This window comes from Lottia gigantea, assembly GCF_000327385.1.
Source record: "Lottia gigantea unplaced genomic scaffold LOTGIsca_140, whole genome shotgun sequence".
Taxonomy (NCBI): Eukaryota; Metazoa; Mollusca; class Gastropoda; family Lottiidae; genus Lottia; species Lottia gigantea.
Genome location: NW_008707618.1, coordinates 160,816 through 177,853, shown reverse-complemented (window position 1 = coordinate 177,853; position 17,038 = coordinate 160,816). Strand labels below are relative to the sequence as shown.

The 17,038-nt window shown below is 34.6% G+C and overlaps 3 protein-coding genes across 3 annotated transcripts; 1 reads left to right on the top strand and 2 right to left on the bottom strand.

Moving 5' to 3' along the window:
• Positions 1-27: 27 nt before the first annotated feature.
• Positions 28-2,244, bottom strand: LOTGIDRAFT_238307 (hypothetical protein). The gene is made up of 3 exons (XM_009049877.1): positions 1,537-2,244; positions 1,236-1,352; positions 28-457 (listed from the first exon to the last, which is right to left on the bottom strand). The coding sequence occupies exons 1-3, from the start codon at positions 2,228-2,230 to the stop codon at positions 327-329; spliced, it is 942 nt and encodes a 313-aa protein (XP_009048125.1). The 5' UTR covers positions 2,231-2,244; the 3' UTR covers positions 28-326.
• A 1,477-nt stretch (positions 2,245-3,721) lies between these two features.
• On the bottom strand, positions 3,722-9,255 carry LOTGIDRAFT_172704 (hypothetical protein; the record flags this gene model as incomplete). The annotated part of the gene is made up of 12 exons (XM_009049876.1): positions 3,722-3,852; positions 4,312-4,440; positions 4,727-4,861; positions 5,175-5,345; positions 5,473-5,602; positions 5,914-6,117; positions 6,363-6,435; positions 6,938-7,058; positions 7,332-7,444; positions 7,862-7,952; positions 8,152-8,227; positions 9,217-9,255. The coding sequence occupies 12 exons, from the start codon at positions 9,253-9,255 to the stop codon at positions 3,722-3,724; spliced, it is 1,413 nt and encodes a 470-aa protein (XP_009048124.1).
• Positions 9,256-10,128: 873 nt separating this feature from the next.
• LOTGIDRAFT_172703 (hypothetical protein) lies at positions 10,129-17,038 on the top strand (the record flags this gene model as incomplete). Its single annotated transcript, XM_009049875.1, has 12 exons — positions 10,129-10,209; positions 10,691-10,823; positions 11,184-11,281; positions 12,995-13,150; positions 13,541-13,575; positions 14,386-14,480; positions 14,674-14,781; positions 14,962-15,056; positions 15,417-15,527; positions 15,879-15,993; positions 16,308-16,527; positions 16,975-17,038. The coding sequence occupies 12 exons, from the start codon at positions 10,129-10,131 to the stop codon at positions 17,036-17,038; spliced, it is 1,311 nt and encodes a 436-aa protein (XP_009048123.1).

Genomic DNA, 17,038 nt, shown 5'->3' with positions numbered 1-17,038 from the left:
TCATTTGGAATTCATGAAACATTGTATGGTGAAATAAATCGATAAAACATTTATTCAATAAACAATAAAAATATCATAATATCGTTGTTTTAAATACGATAATAACAAATAAAAACATTATGGAGTTAGAAACATTATAAGTGAATTTATCCTTAATAATAATAATAAAAATAATTATAAAACCAACAACAATTATAATAAGACCATTCTGTTAGTAAAGCAATACATGTAATTAAAATACAATTAAAATATTATAGATACTAAAAACAACCAAAAAACATTTTGACACACAGAACAATTCTGTATCATCATCATATAGTTTCTGACTAAGGTGCACATATTCTACTAGATTCGTCGAAATCATTTTCACAATCTTGCATTCCATTACATAAATTGGTGGCTGGCTGGCACGTTGTTTCTGAAGCACCACATTTGAATTGTCCCATTATACACCCATCTGGATAAAAACAATTCAATAAACGAAATAATGAGACAAAACGCATATATTTAGATTTGGTAATGATCGGGAATAAAATGACGGTCACAGTACGGGGAGCTTGTATCCGAATATCTGTGAACACTTCAGAGGGTACCCGAGAAGCATTTTTATTTTAAAATTTAGTAATTAGGCCTACATCTAAACAAAAAAAAATACTGTCCACTAGTAAAATATTTGGTCCTTTATTTCGACCGAGGAAGTTCATTGGTAAAACCGAATTTTACCGATTGTTTTTACGCGAATTTGAATAATAATATAAGCTTCGAAAAAGTGCTGTTTGTTCTAGATCATCTTTTCCTGATAAAAATATAAACATGAGCACACATTATCAACCTGAAATTTGCTTTCACTTAAAAAAGTGTAAACCTATAAAAATTTTAAATTTTTTATCCACACAAAGTCATTGTAAGAATATAATTACACTGGTTTAAAGATGATGTTTAAATTTGATTTCAAGCAAAGGCATCAGAAGATAGAGGTATCAGAAAAGACCTAAAAGTTGGAAACCAACATAAATATCAGTCTGGCGTGTTTACTTTACTTTACTTTATTTTATCCTTGAGGTTAAAAAAAATTATCACAATGAAAAGCATGCCCTATATTTCTATTTGTGTTGTGTATTTAAAGTATTGTGATCTTTGAAAATACATTTCTATCAAATTGGTTTATAATTATTGCTGCCGAATAATTCGTGTTTCAAATATATATTCGCTTGGTCAATTAATTATATACTCACTACAATTTGCTGCTTGCTCATCTTCTATATGAGCGTTACAATCCACAGTGTCATCACACCAAACTGATACAGGCATCTGAACTCGACCCGAGCCTAACACGTCACAGTAAAACACTCCTACAAAATATGTCTACTGGTTAGCAGCATCAGATACTATATTTGTCAAGAAACCTGTATTATATGTGTTCGTTAAAGCCATCTGTTTGTCTCTTGAAACAAAATTCACATTTCAGTATGGTCACAAGCAAGATCTGTCACGTGCTAGTTATGTCAGTTTGTCTCTCAAATATAGCAAACCTACCTGCAGGTCGTGAGGTAATCGGGCTGGTAACAGGTGACGTAAGTGGACTGGTAACAGCTGACGTTAATGGACTGGTAACAGCTGACGTTAGTGGACTGGTATTCGGGCTGGTAACAGGTGAAGTAAGTGGACTGGTAACAGGTGACGTAAGTGGACTGGTAATAGGTGACGTAAGTGGACTGGTAATAGGTGACGTAAGTGGACTAGTCGTGGGTGACGTGGTTGGTGACGTAATTTGACTGGTTATTGGTGACGTAATTGGACTCACGAGTAAAGGGAATTTTATGACACAGATTTCCAAAAAGAGCTTTATTATTGTACATTCTGAACTCGGAGTTTGACAGTTCCCGTATGCAGCTACCAACTCTACACAACTTTCAAGTGTAATTGCCTCGAATAATTCTAAAATATTTGCTTGTGTGTTTATCCCATTATCTTCGCATTTTCCGACACAAAAATCAGCCGCACTGAATAAAGCACAACAGCTGCTATTACCGGTTTTACACAAGAAACGGCTTACATCTTGTATTTCGTTACATTTGTCAAGTATATTTTTGTAAAAACCGGAAAACTCTTGAGATATTGCGTAATTCTTTGCCTCAGATTTCCCGTGTTTATCAAATATTCCAGAACCTTCTTTTACGTTTACCAGTAAAAATACAGCACATAATACTATGCTTACTAAGATCTTCATTCTCTTGATTTTTTAGAACTCTAAAAGCAACAGTTGACTAAGTGTAGATGTTCGCAGTTTATATATATGTTTATGGGAGATGTCAAATCATGCGGATCACCGTTATCATTATAAAAAAAAAACATTTAGTAGTTGAGATTAAACCTGACAAAATCTATCAAATTAAATTTTTTGTACCGTTAGTGGCTTTTTTAGGAAAAAATAGCAGTGGAGAGGGGGGGGGGGTGTTATCTCCTCTCATACTTGAAAAGATGGAATACACAAGGGCAATGTCAGGGATAGCCGGCATTTTAGACAAAAACGTACCTATTTTAATGATAACTAGCAAAGATCAGATAGAAAGGCTAGCTAGAATTCAGTGCTGTCATCTAAAGCAAAACATAATGCAGTGGATTATATCATTGATCCCTTTTGGTGTGTCTTAACTACCAACTGAATAGGCCCCAACCTCAAGAAAAAGAAAAAACAATTTAAACGCAGTAAACTGAATAATTGGGCACATCGTGCTCAAAAGACGAGTTATTCTTTTTATGCAACTATGCAAAGTAGGCTCATAGATACTGTGTTCACAGTTACTAACACTACCTGAAAATATAATACGGACCGTTACTCCGTAAAATCTCAGATTTTTCGCCCCCTCTCGGACACAAACCTGGTTCCGCCACTGAAGTGGGGTATACCCTGAGGTATATTACAATCTTCTAATACCCAAGATAACGTTAACATTAGTGTCGATTTGGTTGTCTGATAAACCTAGCCTCGGTCTTTTTCTACGAATTACACTCAGTCGGCCTGTTTTGATGAACATAGAGCGCCATTTATAACCGATATATTATTAGAGTCTCATCAAAATTTTAAATTGGAAATTTCCACACCTCTGAAGATAATATAAATTACCATTACGATGTTTGTAAATTAGTGTTAGGCACCACCATAAGTTTCGTTTTGTTTTGAACTTTCGACTGCGCACGCAGTTTGAAATGTCTGATGCGAAATCAGTTTCGTGAAGAAAAAAAAGAAAGAGCCGGTGACGTGACGTATGGTGTGGGGAGAAAATAGATGTATGATTGAACTACAAAAATATTCATCTTTCCAAATATACCTGGGTTATATCGGAGATATCTAAAAACCCCCGCACTTGTGGAGATGCGGAATGTCCACATGTAACAGGGCCTTTTCTCTGTCTCCAGCCTACATCCTGTCCAAATAGCTATCAGAGGCTGGAATAGAGACAGATGTTTCGGATAAACTAGTCTCAGACATCATGTGATTAGCTAAAAAGGAGAGAAGCCTCCTTTAGAACAAACTACTGAAGTTTATCCCATCATCAAATGTAGCAATTTCTTGATTATATTCAACCATATATTGAACGCCGTCGTCCACCCAGAAATAATGTAAATATCTACAATACATGAATGTTTTAAAAATCAAACCCCTTAGTTATATTTCATCTTTTATTTGAATTTTCAGTAAGTGTCTCGTTTGGAAATTTCAATTTGGACTACACATATTACAAGACTTTCTGCAACTGGCTTCCATATATTCAGAATTATTTTCACAGTCTCCTTTGGACGCCAACTTCGGACATTCGATATCGTTGTCTTGACACTTTCCTTCACGAGCTGGAAAAAATAAACATAATCATACAGTAAAATTGAAGGGACAATATTATAGACAATGCTAGGTTTTGTTAAAAACTGTTTAAAACTAAACCAAATCTTTTGATGATTATACTTGCATGGGTAACTTGGCTGAGTGGACTTGATATCAATGAAGCAATTAAAGCTTACTGTGTTGGAAGTATTTGTCTATCAGCGAATATATATTACCAGGTTATATTCAAACCTTTTTGGAGACAGAGGTACAAACCGTCTGCTGAAACACTGCTTTGCTGATCTGATTGGTAAGGTCTTAAATGGTCTAAGTTAGAGATGTTTTCATTTTCGTAATTTTGAAGTTCGGATACGGTTTCGTTAACATGTAATGTCTAAATTTTATTTCTATTCTTATGTGCTATATCACACATATTCAAGTTGTATCAGGAGCAAAAATTGGATGCGAAGATTAAACCCTACACCTACCTAGACTATTACACAATCCACAAGATCGCATACAGTTTTTAATCAAGAACCATTTGTATTTAGTAATTTGACAGAAACCAGCGTTAGACCAATATTCACAATGTTTACCACTGTCTGCACAGATTATAACTGAAAGACCAATAATACGTTAACGTTGGCCATTGCTTGTCATTTGTTTGTTTACGTCGTGGTTGTGGGTTCTTATCTCGGTCGGCGTGTGAAAGTCTGGCTTTCATCATCACTCATAATTCCAGTCGATCCAGCTGTACATGGGTACGATAAGCCTGGTAAGATGTTTTGCCTAGTACCAGCTGATAGAAAGGATCATTGTAGTCATCCTTGTAAACTATAGTATTTGAATTTTCACGAAGAAAAGGATTAGAGAAATAATTCATGAGGCTATGTTAATAATTACCTGGTGGGGGCGGAGGAGTTGTAACACTACAACTGTTACAGGATTTTTTACAATTGTTCTTTACGAAAAGTGAGGAGGTACATCTACCAAATGTACTCCAGTAGTTACATAGAGAGTATTTGTCCACACAGTTTCCTACAAGCAAACAAAAAAATCGCTGTATTTATACAACCTTGAATAAAATACTTATTGTCGGGGCTATGCTATTAACTAACAATCTTCTAGAAACATACCAAAGGTACGGACACTAATATCAACATATATCAGCTCTTATTTGTCCAGCATTGACTAAAGCTGCGGATATGAAATAAACTTTATCTTTAAGGAAGAAAGGATACAAAAAAATATGCCTCCATTGTAAAAGGGTTAGGCTATAACTGATTGGATAATAATACGGAAGTGCACAAATCTGTCGACACACCTGAAATTGTTTATAACATTCTCTTACCAGCTGTTGTTGGGCGAACGGTGGTAGTGGTCGGACGAAGGGTTGTTGTTGTCGGAGGATAAACGTTAATGAGACCACATTGTTTATAAGGAGTACCAACGCACCAACATTTACAATCTTTACCAATAAACCCCTCACCAGGGCAGTTATAATCAGTATATTTACACCAATCTGAAAAGAGTGAAGTAATTTTACAAACTAACAAAGCAATGGACGACGCTAAGTGATCAAGGTAAATAAGGGTACAAGTTGAAGAATTTTATTAAATAGCATGGTACACAAAAGTTGGAATACATACTTGGTTTGCATTGGTACATTTTGTTGGCTGCTTTTATATCTCGAAAACTAAGCTGACGATATTTTCCTATTCTCGATTGGTAGTTTCTGTTCTTGGTAACAATTGTTGACGCACCGTTTCGCGAAAACGCCTATAAGATCATAATCATCGATAGAATACTAGTATTAAAGGACTAAAAACAACATTCTCTCAACGATTCCATCTAGGCCATTTAGCCGGATACTTTGGATTGTTTCGTATTTACATCCGGTTAATCGGGTTATAAATAGGAGTAAAATGGACGTTATACCTTAAAATTTTGTAAAGCAAGCAAAAGGACTCTCAAATTCTCCAAAAATATGTTTCCTTTTTCTTCCAGACTGCAGATATCTAAAAAGATCTGGGCACAACTTTTTTGGCCCGCCATCAAAATTAATACGTTCAAGAATAAATATGACTAACCGTGTCACTGTAATGCATGATGCTGGTATAATCATACGGAACGCCATGACTGTCGGTTACATACCACGTGTTCTTACGGAAGTTGTAAAGTTGATTATACATTACATTCTCTTCTTGAATGTAAACAAAATCATCACGATCGGGCCTGGTATGTTCGTGGAAAAACCCCAAAGCATGACCGATTTCGTGTAGGATGATAGATTTCTGAAAGGTTTAAACATGATGCTCATAATACTTGTTTGTTTTGAATACCTATTCACAAAGTTTTATGAGAATTTAACATTCTTCAATAAGGGAGATAATAGAGGTTATATATACAAATGCTTTTTCTTGCAAAAACAAAATTCATGGTCGTTTTTGATGGAATGTGAACGGATGGGCGTGATTTGGTATCATCAATAAACGTTCACATAATGGATTTTAAACAAAATTAACTGTCCTATACATACGTATCGACAATTTGGTGCTAAATAAACGTACTGTGGACCGTAATTTCTTGTCATACCAATGTTCGACCAACATCTTAAAATAAAAAAAATAGGGTGAATGACTGTCGAATCAATAGAAACTTAATGTGTTATCAAGAGATTTTCCGATCCACTTACATATATAATTCATAATACATGATTTTATACGTTCTCTTTGTATATCCACAAAGACTGGACAGGTTATGGCACCAGTATCACTAACATCATCAATTAACAAAAGATACATGCACTGGTCGAAAAAGAATAATGGTCATGCATCTGAGTTGTGAGTTGCGTTCGGCCACTTTCATTATTAGCCACCAAACTGGCATACAACCAACTGTAAAATGAAAGGTGATGAATATTTCTAATTAAATGGTATGATCAAAGAAACATTGACAAATTTTACCGAAGATCATTGTCTCTTCGTAGATAGTGATAATTTCTAGCTAGTGGCTATAATCATGGTTCAACTGGTGGCGGGATTTTTTTACGATGCTTAAAAAAGTGAGTAATGGAAGATGTTGACGTAAAATTACCTTATTCTTTTGACTTACCCGTTACCATTGGAAAAAACAACTTTTCTCTTATCGTTATAGTTAGCTTTTCTAAAATGTAGACAAGTATATCTCTCCCAATCTGCTATAGCGTATTCTATATAGGATCGTTGTTGATAGCCTAAAACAAATTGTCGTGGATTTGATAGAAACAGATGCTAAACGGAGAGCCAATTTAGTTGCTACAGCCAGCCTCAGTATGAACTGATCAAATAATTTTCAAAAATATTTTTCTGTCAAATAACGTCATTAACTGTTCATTGAGTTATAATTTTCATTTTTTTTTTTTTTTTTTTTTTTTTGCGATCGACTTTTTTCTAAACCCGCAGTGTTTATCTTTAAGGAATGAAATAAGAGGTATATTTTTGAAAATTATAAAAAAATGTTAACTTACTAAATGTGTTAGATGCTATTTCGTAAGGAATGACGCCATTTGGCCACAATAAGCCACCATGATCAGATTTTACAGCTTTCCGTGGACTGATGATAGTATTATCCTTGTAGTTTCTGAAAATGTGTATGAAAATTGCGGTAGAATTATTATCAGGTAACAATTTTTCCTTGTTATATAAATGGAGAATTTCGTTTACATGTTTACGGTATTCAGTGATACAGATTTCTTTCGAATAGGAATATTGCCGACGGATTTCTGTATTCATGTAGCAAATTATCATTGAAAAACAGTTATCTTGGCATACTAACTGCGGTGCGAGCTATTTGTGTAAACCTGTTAGTGATTTAACTATTGGAATATGCAAATTATCGATCCCTTTGTCTTATTCAGTTATATTATCATTATAATGCTGGCATAGCACACAGTTAAATGGGAGCATTTATCCACAATTCTACTCTAGGTGACAATTGTCAAAATATCCATCAGAGGCTGAAATATATGCAGACGTTTCGGACTATGTTTATGCTTACATATTTCCGTAATGTGCTTCATACTCATCTAAACTCAATACTAAGTCATATTCTACTATGACATCGCCATTTCTGTTGTCAATGACACTGCCTGAAATAACCAGAAATATACTTTATGTGATATATTATAGGCCTAGTTCTATGATGTGATAGAGCTTATTAGATTCTAGAAAGGGTACTGAATTTTATATTTGACACGCCATGATAGAACATATCCTGGTCGCCTGCATGTTAAAATAGAGCACAGTTGAGGCCTATAAGGTTTCTACTTTCCAACAAAATTATCTTACCCGTTGAAGCATTTCGAATTATTTCATCAATACTTATATCTCCTTCTGGTTCTTCTAAACAGCAAATTCCTACAATCTATCAAAATATATGGAGATGAGATTAATTTTTATATGGTACAAAGTATAGTCGAAATACTCTCTGTAATTTCTTGATCTATAGATATGCACCTATATATTCTCAAGCACATTGTAATAGGTTGGTGGTAAGACTATATATATCTGATAGTATATAATAATGATGTCTTAATATGACAAGAATTTTTTTTTTGGAATTACACGAACGTCGAATAAAAAAGCTATGCCTCTAAATCCACCTTTCAAAGGGCTGCGATTATATTTCAGATTTTTAATATAATACTAAAAGAGTGAAGATCTGACTATGGACATGTACCATGCTAGAAGACCAAACGGAACTAATTTTTATTCAGCTATGTGGTGAAGGTATGAATGGATGGATTAAAAGAGACTAATTGGGGTTTAACTTGCTTTATTGAATGACCTCATAGTTTCTTTTATCTGAACAGTGTAAATAAATAAATTTGACCTCTACAATAGTCTGATATTGTCGGCGACGTACTTTATTCTTGTTCGATGAAGTCCGGTATGTTTCTTGTGTAAACAAAAAACTTATTGACAAGCCTGTATTCGGAATGTCTTAATTAATCTGACTAATTCTTAAAAAAAAAAATTGGATATCCGGTCCAGGAGGGTTACAAAATTCCAATCGTATATTTCTGTTCTAAAAGCTATCAAAATGTCTAATTAAATGCAACTGTATACTTTAATGTTCGAAGCATTTCAAATTCATACGGTTTAAAGATACAGTATTGTCCATCGCAATGATCGTAATTCTCTCTTTGCTGCATTCAAACAGGTATATCATGAGATCTGGAATCGGAATATGTGTGGATAGAGATCACGAAATTATATTCGAGGATTCTTGCGCGGCAGGGATTTTAATTTGTATGTATATCGTGATAGAACATCAGTCACAGACAAACGAATTGTCCTCTAAATAGTGCTAAAATCTCTAGTTATATATGAACTATTAGATAGCGTACTCACCAACATGTTCAAAATGATTGTTACTATTCTCCAAGCCATTTTCAAGATTAAAACGTTTGTATGCTGCTACACACAATTTGCTCCAAAGAGGAATGTAATGGAAAGATAGTCGGTATTTATAAGTAATTTGGTGAAGAAAACTTTGGGGGATTGACTGCGATTATGGTTCAATAAAAGGGAAATTACACAACTCTTTTTGTCTTTGTAAGTTTTTGTCTAATTTGTTGACCGATGGATTATGAAGAAATTTCATAGAATTTTTAATCAGGGTCATACAAAGACTGAGACGAAATAAATTCTGTGTACTTAACTCAGTGACATATATTAAGACAGAATTTAATAAAGACCAATAGTCCAGAAATAACAGTATTATGAAAAAGAAAACTTTGGAATATATTACATTCCATAAAAACAAACACAACATGAAACACTAATCAAACAGATATCAAAATATTTTTCAAATGCAGGCCGAAAATCTGGGGTTTTTTTAATGATACGGACTCTTCTTTCTGTCAGTGACAAATTGTTGCAGAAAATTATACTTAGTTTAAGACTCAAAATAAAACGAACAAACGTAAACAATGCAGTGAATGCGATTTTTATAGAACAAAGATGATACCAGTTAGCCGCCCATTCATTTTATTTTTTATTTTTAATTCTCGGCTCTCCGGGATTTATAGCACACCGAGTCTATACAATTTCAAAGACAATTTTATAGTTAAGATACCATCTCTCCATCTCCAATAAATTTTATATTTTGCAGTTTTGCAATATAAAAAAAAAACACCCACAATTTATACACACACGAAAAAATTCATCTGTGACCTTTAACCCTATTATCATACGATAACAAATCAATTCAGACAAATATAAATATGTTATGATCATTTGATGATAACAACGCATATAATCATGACAAGTAAATTATTATTGCACGTTTTTATCCTAATTTCTGTTGTACCTGTCTTGGATGCAGCTTTCTGTCACGGATCGGTAAGACATATGCATTATATAAGACACAACGCGATGTGGTGTACTCTTATTATCTTAGTAATAAGATTATTTTCAGCTCCACATTTATAGACGTCTGGTTAGTATTTGATTTCTGCAAGACGAGAAGTGACGATATTCAAAATATCTTAAATGTCATTTGCATGAATTTCCGTTCTGTAAAATACAACTGAACTAGGACTCTCATCTAGAAAATATTTGGACAATTTAACCCTGGGAGCTCATGATCGTGGGGGCGTCATTTCCGGTTAGTTTTATACAAAGAGCCTCTCCCAAAGCAAGCTGGTCCCCCTTTAACCCGTAAATAGTAGAATTTTTCCATACGATTCCTAACTTTCTTGACATTGTTGCTATTTTGCCAAAGCAAACCATTAGATTTTTCAATCCTGATTCTAAGTCTAAAACCACACAAGAAAATAATCCATTCCAATCTGATTCCAATATATACCTCTTGCAATTTCAGCCCAAGAAAACAGCCCAACCTAATCTGATTCCAATAGATACAGGTGTACCAAGATTCATCAGATCCGTACCTAATGGTAAACTTTATGAGGTTGGTAGTGGTGAAGATGCTTTCAAAATTATTCATGTCTATGGTAAGTGGTCCTTAGTTTTTTAGAACATATAACATATAAGCATTCTCTGTGTGTCACATAATACATTTTGACTGTAATCTGTTTTTGACTTCGACAAGTGAGTATTTTAAGTAGAATGACAGGTAGCAATGAATGTACTAGAGAGTTTTTTCTAAGCAGGTTACATTTGTAAATAAAAACCGAACTTCCATTGTTATGGCCTATCGAGTAAAAACACAAAAGTATCTTTTAGTTTTTTACCGCTAGGGTTTGACGTTCGACTAAAAACCGGAGCAAAGCGAAATTTCGCACCAAGGTGAATGAAGTGAATATTGATTATGATAGAAGTTTCTCACAACTTTGAATGATTGGCCTTTTCAGGAACATCATATGAAATGGGATACGCCCAAGGCCAGTTAATACCAAATGATACCCAGAGGATGGTGAACGCCGTTTGGGAATATATGGAGGACCAAATCGTGAGTATCGCTAAAATCATGAGGAGTTTTACAATATATATTAATGACATTATTAATTAATTAATTAATAACTGATCTGGGGAACTATCTCTACCTTAGATATTTTCCCATCATCAGAAGCCTATACCAGTGACAGTCCAGTGACTGCTCGGCAGACCATATATATTTTGTTGGTTTGATGGCCTTTTCTAATTGTGTTTGTGTATTTTATATGCTGTTATAATTCTAAGCAACAGTTCAAACATGCTGTTGACCATGCGCATATAATTCCTATATTGTATCGGTCAGTATAAGTACCACAAACTATTCTTCTTATTTAGATAACCGCCATAAATAACACGATAGTATTTAAAGATTGGTTTTTACACGACGTAGCAAATCTTGGGTGAGTATCATGGAGCGATGAGTCGTCCGGTTAAAGCTTTTTTCTCTTCTGGAGGAATTTGAATTTATTAAATTTTCCAGTATCTCTCTTAAGTAGTGCAAGTTGAAAACACATTATAACACAAACATAAAGAATAAAGAATTTATCAACAAGATGGTTATGTTAACATGTCAACAGCCACTCTTCCAAGTGCCCACAGCTCCCTCTATCGGTTAATTCGTCTCATTCCGCATCCGACTTCTCATGCAATTATACATTTTATGTCCACACAAGTTTGTTAATGAGATTTCATCCATTGTTGAACGTCTCTATAGGAAATTCCATAGTTGCAATATTATAGCAAGTTTTCATTAGACTTTGAATTCGCCACATCAAACTTAATTCCGTTGCATTCTTTTTGACAATTAGATTCACGCGTTTTTTTTATCGTCGACGTACCAAACACCTCATCCGATTCAACAAAGCTCAGTTGATTCGATCGTAGCATCCTCAAGTCCAAGTCGGATCGGATGAGGTCCTCGGAAAACATGTTCTCCCTCATAGCACTGTATATACAGCGATTGCGAGGGCGCTAATGAACGTGTCACCTCAGACCGGGAACAGTTTTTACACCGTCCACTGTGTATTCCAGAGTTTGAAAAACCTAGAAAGAAACGAAGTAAGCGTATATCCAAATGGAAGTTCTAACGGAATATGCGACAACACCCATTTCCAGTCGTCCATCGTTCCAGTAGAACCCTAAAACAGACAGCGACCGTCAATGGACTGAGCTATTTCTCAATGTCTCTAATTATATTTAAGATTTATATACCATGCAAATTGGCATGTTGCTAAAGAATTGTAATTGTGTAACACAGCAACACATCGGATTATCATAATCCCAATCTTTCATATCGCCAACAGTAATTTTGACATGTGTGACTGGATTAATTCGACTTTTAAGCTGCTCATAAGACTAAAGGATCTACTTATTTAGTCGATTAAATTTAAATTTATATCCGCGATGGTTCATAGTTCATGGTTACCCGGTAGGATCAACTTATAATGTAATGGGCTAAAGATTAACGGACCGTTAGAAACCGGGTGGAAAAAAACATTTGAACTCTATTGAACTAGCCAAACAAAAATCTCTTGCTTTTTACGTGAGAAGTACCATAATCGTCTGCATGCCGAACCATTTCATATTATCCTTTTTTCAATCTAATGCTGTCACAAGAGTGGTCAACATCCTAAACTGCTGTGTCCGACTATAAAGCAGAATGTGACACGATAACAATATACCACCATTGATCTGGAAGTAGAAATAGCTAATTAATGGTGTATTTTAGGCATTCCATCGATCAAATACAATAGTTATGTCAATTCTTCGTTACAGTTTAGATGCAGCCTTAGATTTGGAAGAACTAATAACTAAGCGTTTCACTAATCCTAAGTTCTTCGAAGAAATTCGGGGAATTAGTGATGCTGCTCATGTTGATGCAAAGGTACGTCATATTTTTAACTTCTTCCTCTGCTTATTATAAGATATCATATTTTCAATCTGAATTATTAAGTTAAGTTTAAGTTTTAATCACAAGAAGCCAATTATTACACCCGTACACTTTGGGCCTATCTATCAGGAATAAGATGAAAGTCACGAGCATGTATCAGGCAGTGGCTCAACTACCACAGGGATTGGTTGAACCAAGTCCATGGGTCCCGATCCTGAATATCACGGACTCAGACAGTCTGACAGATCATTAATACCATAAAATTGACTTACAGGGGGGTCTCAGAATGCATCTAGTTGAGCCAATGATACCAGATCCATCAGTGATTTGGTAGAAATATTTTGGGCATTTACATTTTGTACCAATTTAATTTGTGTTTTGCAGAAGTTGATCAGAATTCATTTGATTGGAGAGCTAACGTAAGTTATCATTCCCAGACTTTAAACCCATCTCAACTCCATCCTCAATAACCCGTAGCAAATCAGCAATGACGATTCTTTTTGAACAACGTCATGCAAGAAAGCAACTACAAACGCAATCGAAATCTATTGTTCTTTTAATCAAAAAATAACTCTCCAAAATTCGACACATTTAAAAAGATATAATTTGCAGTTTAATTCTCAAAGGCACTTTATAAAGTCCATAACCTTTTCAAATACCAACATTATTATGTAAAAACAATAGGACACAATAGGACACAATCGTATCTACTGTTCGACTGTGAGATAATGGGAAGTAACTCCATTATTCGAGACAATTACAGAGGCCGTTGAAAGACACTCAAAAGACCATTGATTTAACTCTTTTTTGATTGAAGTTGGTCAAGCATTACCTTTGTATTTGATAGCAGTCAGTAATACTAAAGAACATCAGCATTGTCCGCAAACTGATGTTTTATATAAAGCAAATATTCCTATTCAAATTTTGATCCCGATTACAATCCAATCAAAGCACCGGTCGATATTACTTAGTTCTGTGTTTATTCTGCAGATTAATCTTGATCGATGTAGTAACATAGAGAATAAACATGGAAAGTAATCATGATATTCATTTTAATCAAATTGATTATATAATAAAATTCTAATTTTCGTTTTAAATAGTTCTATATGATGGGGTAGCATGCTATGAATATAGTATGCAGAAAAGTAGGACGTAAAACTCCATTCATTTCATTTTCATTTATGAATATAGTAGAGGAGTATATGCGGGTAATTGACCTTTTATTGCAGGAAAGGATCTTGCTCTATGTTGGGGGCTTGGGGTAAAGCTGTACCTGTTGCCGATTCTCTTCTTCAGTTAAGAGCATTAGATTGGGCAGTTGATGGTAAGCACATAACGTTCATACACCACTAACCACTTCCACACTCAAAACTTGTAATCTGATCATACATTGTCGTCTGTAGGTGTATTTTTCACGAGCAAGTCACGAGTAGCATTCGACTTCTCATTGAACCCTTTTCATATATAAGTACAATATTTTCTAGATTGCGTATCAATTAATCCATTTCATATTTCAGGTCCTTTTAAAGATTTTCCACAAGTGACAGTCTATCACCCAGTTAATTCTACCTATGGTCAAGACTTTGCAAATTTTGGTTGGACGGGATGGATTGGTTCCATCACAGGTATGGTCTATTTTTTCCTCAAGACATTTTGAATGCAAAACCCACTTTGGACGTAAACTTTATGGCACCTATTATTGGTACTTCCATAAATGAGCATTAAAACTAACGGGGTTACTACCGATATTTAGATCCTCCTTTTTAAAACAAACCAACAGATAAACGTGTTTATTTGATTTTTAGGTATGAATTCCAAACAAATGGCAATTTCAGAAATTGGTGTATCTTTCCCTGATGAAACATTTGGTAAAGAATCGAGGATAGGCGTCCCTTTTACGGTAATACCATTTTGAATATTTAATTCATAGTATATGGCCAACCAATATTGCAATCCAATTTTCGATATTCTTACACAGAAACTAATGATAACAGATTCTACTTCAAAAACAATCATGTAAAATCGGAAGATATTTGCGGTATTGTAAACAATTTTTACACTTACAAGCACGTTACTGTGTACAGCCGGAAGCACTTGTATAGACTTTCAAGAAAAGCATGTACACTATTTCGACTATGGTCTGATAAACTAAACAACCTTTCTTGGTGGACCAACTAGGCATGCTGGATAAGAAATCACAACAATACGAATCAATACCACTTTCTGGTTAGAATTGAAATTCTTTCCTTTGCATTGCTAGAATCTATTGAGAGATATACTACAGTATGATAGAACATTAGATGATGCCATCAACCGTATCTCTAATAGTAAGCGAACGTGTGATCTTATTCTGGGAGTTGGAGATGGAAAGGTATTGTATTTCTGCTTTATACGAATTAAGATAAAATTTCGGAGACTCCCATTGCTACTACTGTAGTATTTGCAGAGAAGAATTGCGGTTTTAATGCATTAGTCGTAGCCTAAAATTCACGGCATCGATATGGAACAGCGATGTTAAGGATGCGTTCAGATTTGTGATTATCTTATAATAGGTGTAACAATCAATCAAAGTGAAGATACTTTTCTTAACCTGGCTAATGAAAGCAAACATTCACTTTTGAGTGACCGGGTAGTGCACATCCGGTGGCCCACACGATCATGGTTAGTAAAGGTCTAAGAAGTCATCCTTTGTTTTGGTATGTTACAATTTCTATGTTTGCAGCTTCCAGCATTTAGATCTATCGAATATTCGGCATCGGTGGCTAATTTTTATGATGATATGAACATGCAACCTTCAGCAGAATGGCATCCTAGAATTGATAATGTTGTTTACTATGGTAGGTCCGTATAGAAACTTCCCCAACCTTTTTCTTATTTCAATTAATCCACCTTTCATCTTGGCTGAAACCTCATTAACGCATAAGCTTAGAACAACTAATATCATTTATAAACAAAGGCGATGGGGTAGAGGATATTTGTCCATGTTTTCTTTCATAGTTTGATAAAATGAATTACCACTGTCCGAAAATTCATTGATTGGAGAGAACCAAATTCGCGACCGTCTTCTTACGTCATATCATCATTTCATCTTCTTAAGTCAAGACTACAGCCAGTAGTTCTACCGTTGTTTTTATTCTAATTTCTATTCAAGGCATGGATTGGGATTGCCCTTCATTTAACAGTGTTTTAGCAAAACAGATTCAAACGTATTATGGAAATATTACGGCGGAGGTTGTTATAAGAAATATAGTGTCTATTGTTCAAACGGGCAATATGCAAGTTGCTGTTTACGACCTGACTCAGAACATCGCATATTTATCCAATGCTAAAGCTACATATGAAAGCACTGGTGGGAAATATGCGTATGAAAGGTTTGTACTTTGTTAAAGATATGAAAATTAAATACATATATTTTGCTTTTTCAATTGATAGAGACTTATCGGAGCTCTTTTCAGAGTAAAATCTAACGTGACGACAGTTAAAGCTTGTAGCAAAGCTTTTAAAAATTTTATTGCCAAATGCTCTCATTAGTTTATATTGAAGTGGTTAAAATCTGAAACTTTCATTCGTTTAGAAAGTTTCTTTCGACTTTAACTGTCTTTATCGGACCACAAATAAGTTTTCATTTGATTATAGACAAACCCGAAGTCGTTTACTGAAACAGGACATTATCACAAGAGGTCATAATTCAGTTTATTTCTTTGAAGACTGTATCCCTTTAAATGAATGACATATGCACTGCCACGATAACATTGAATTTACCGATAACCAACTGAACACGTATTTTGTAAAAAAAAATCTTTTCCTTTGTGTTCCAGACAATATGTGAAATTGGATATGGGAAGATTATTCAGTGAAAAGGCACCACAACTGCAGCCATAA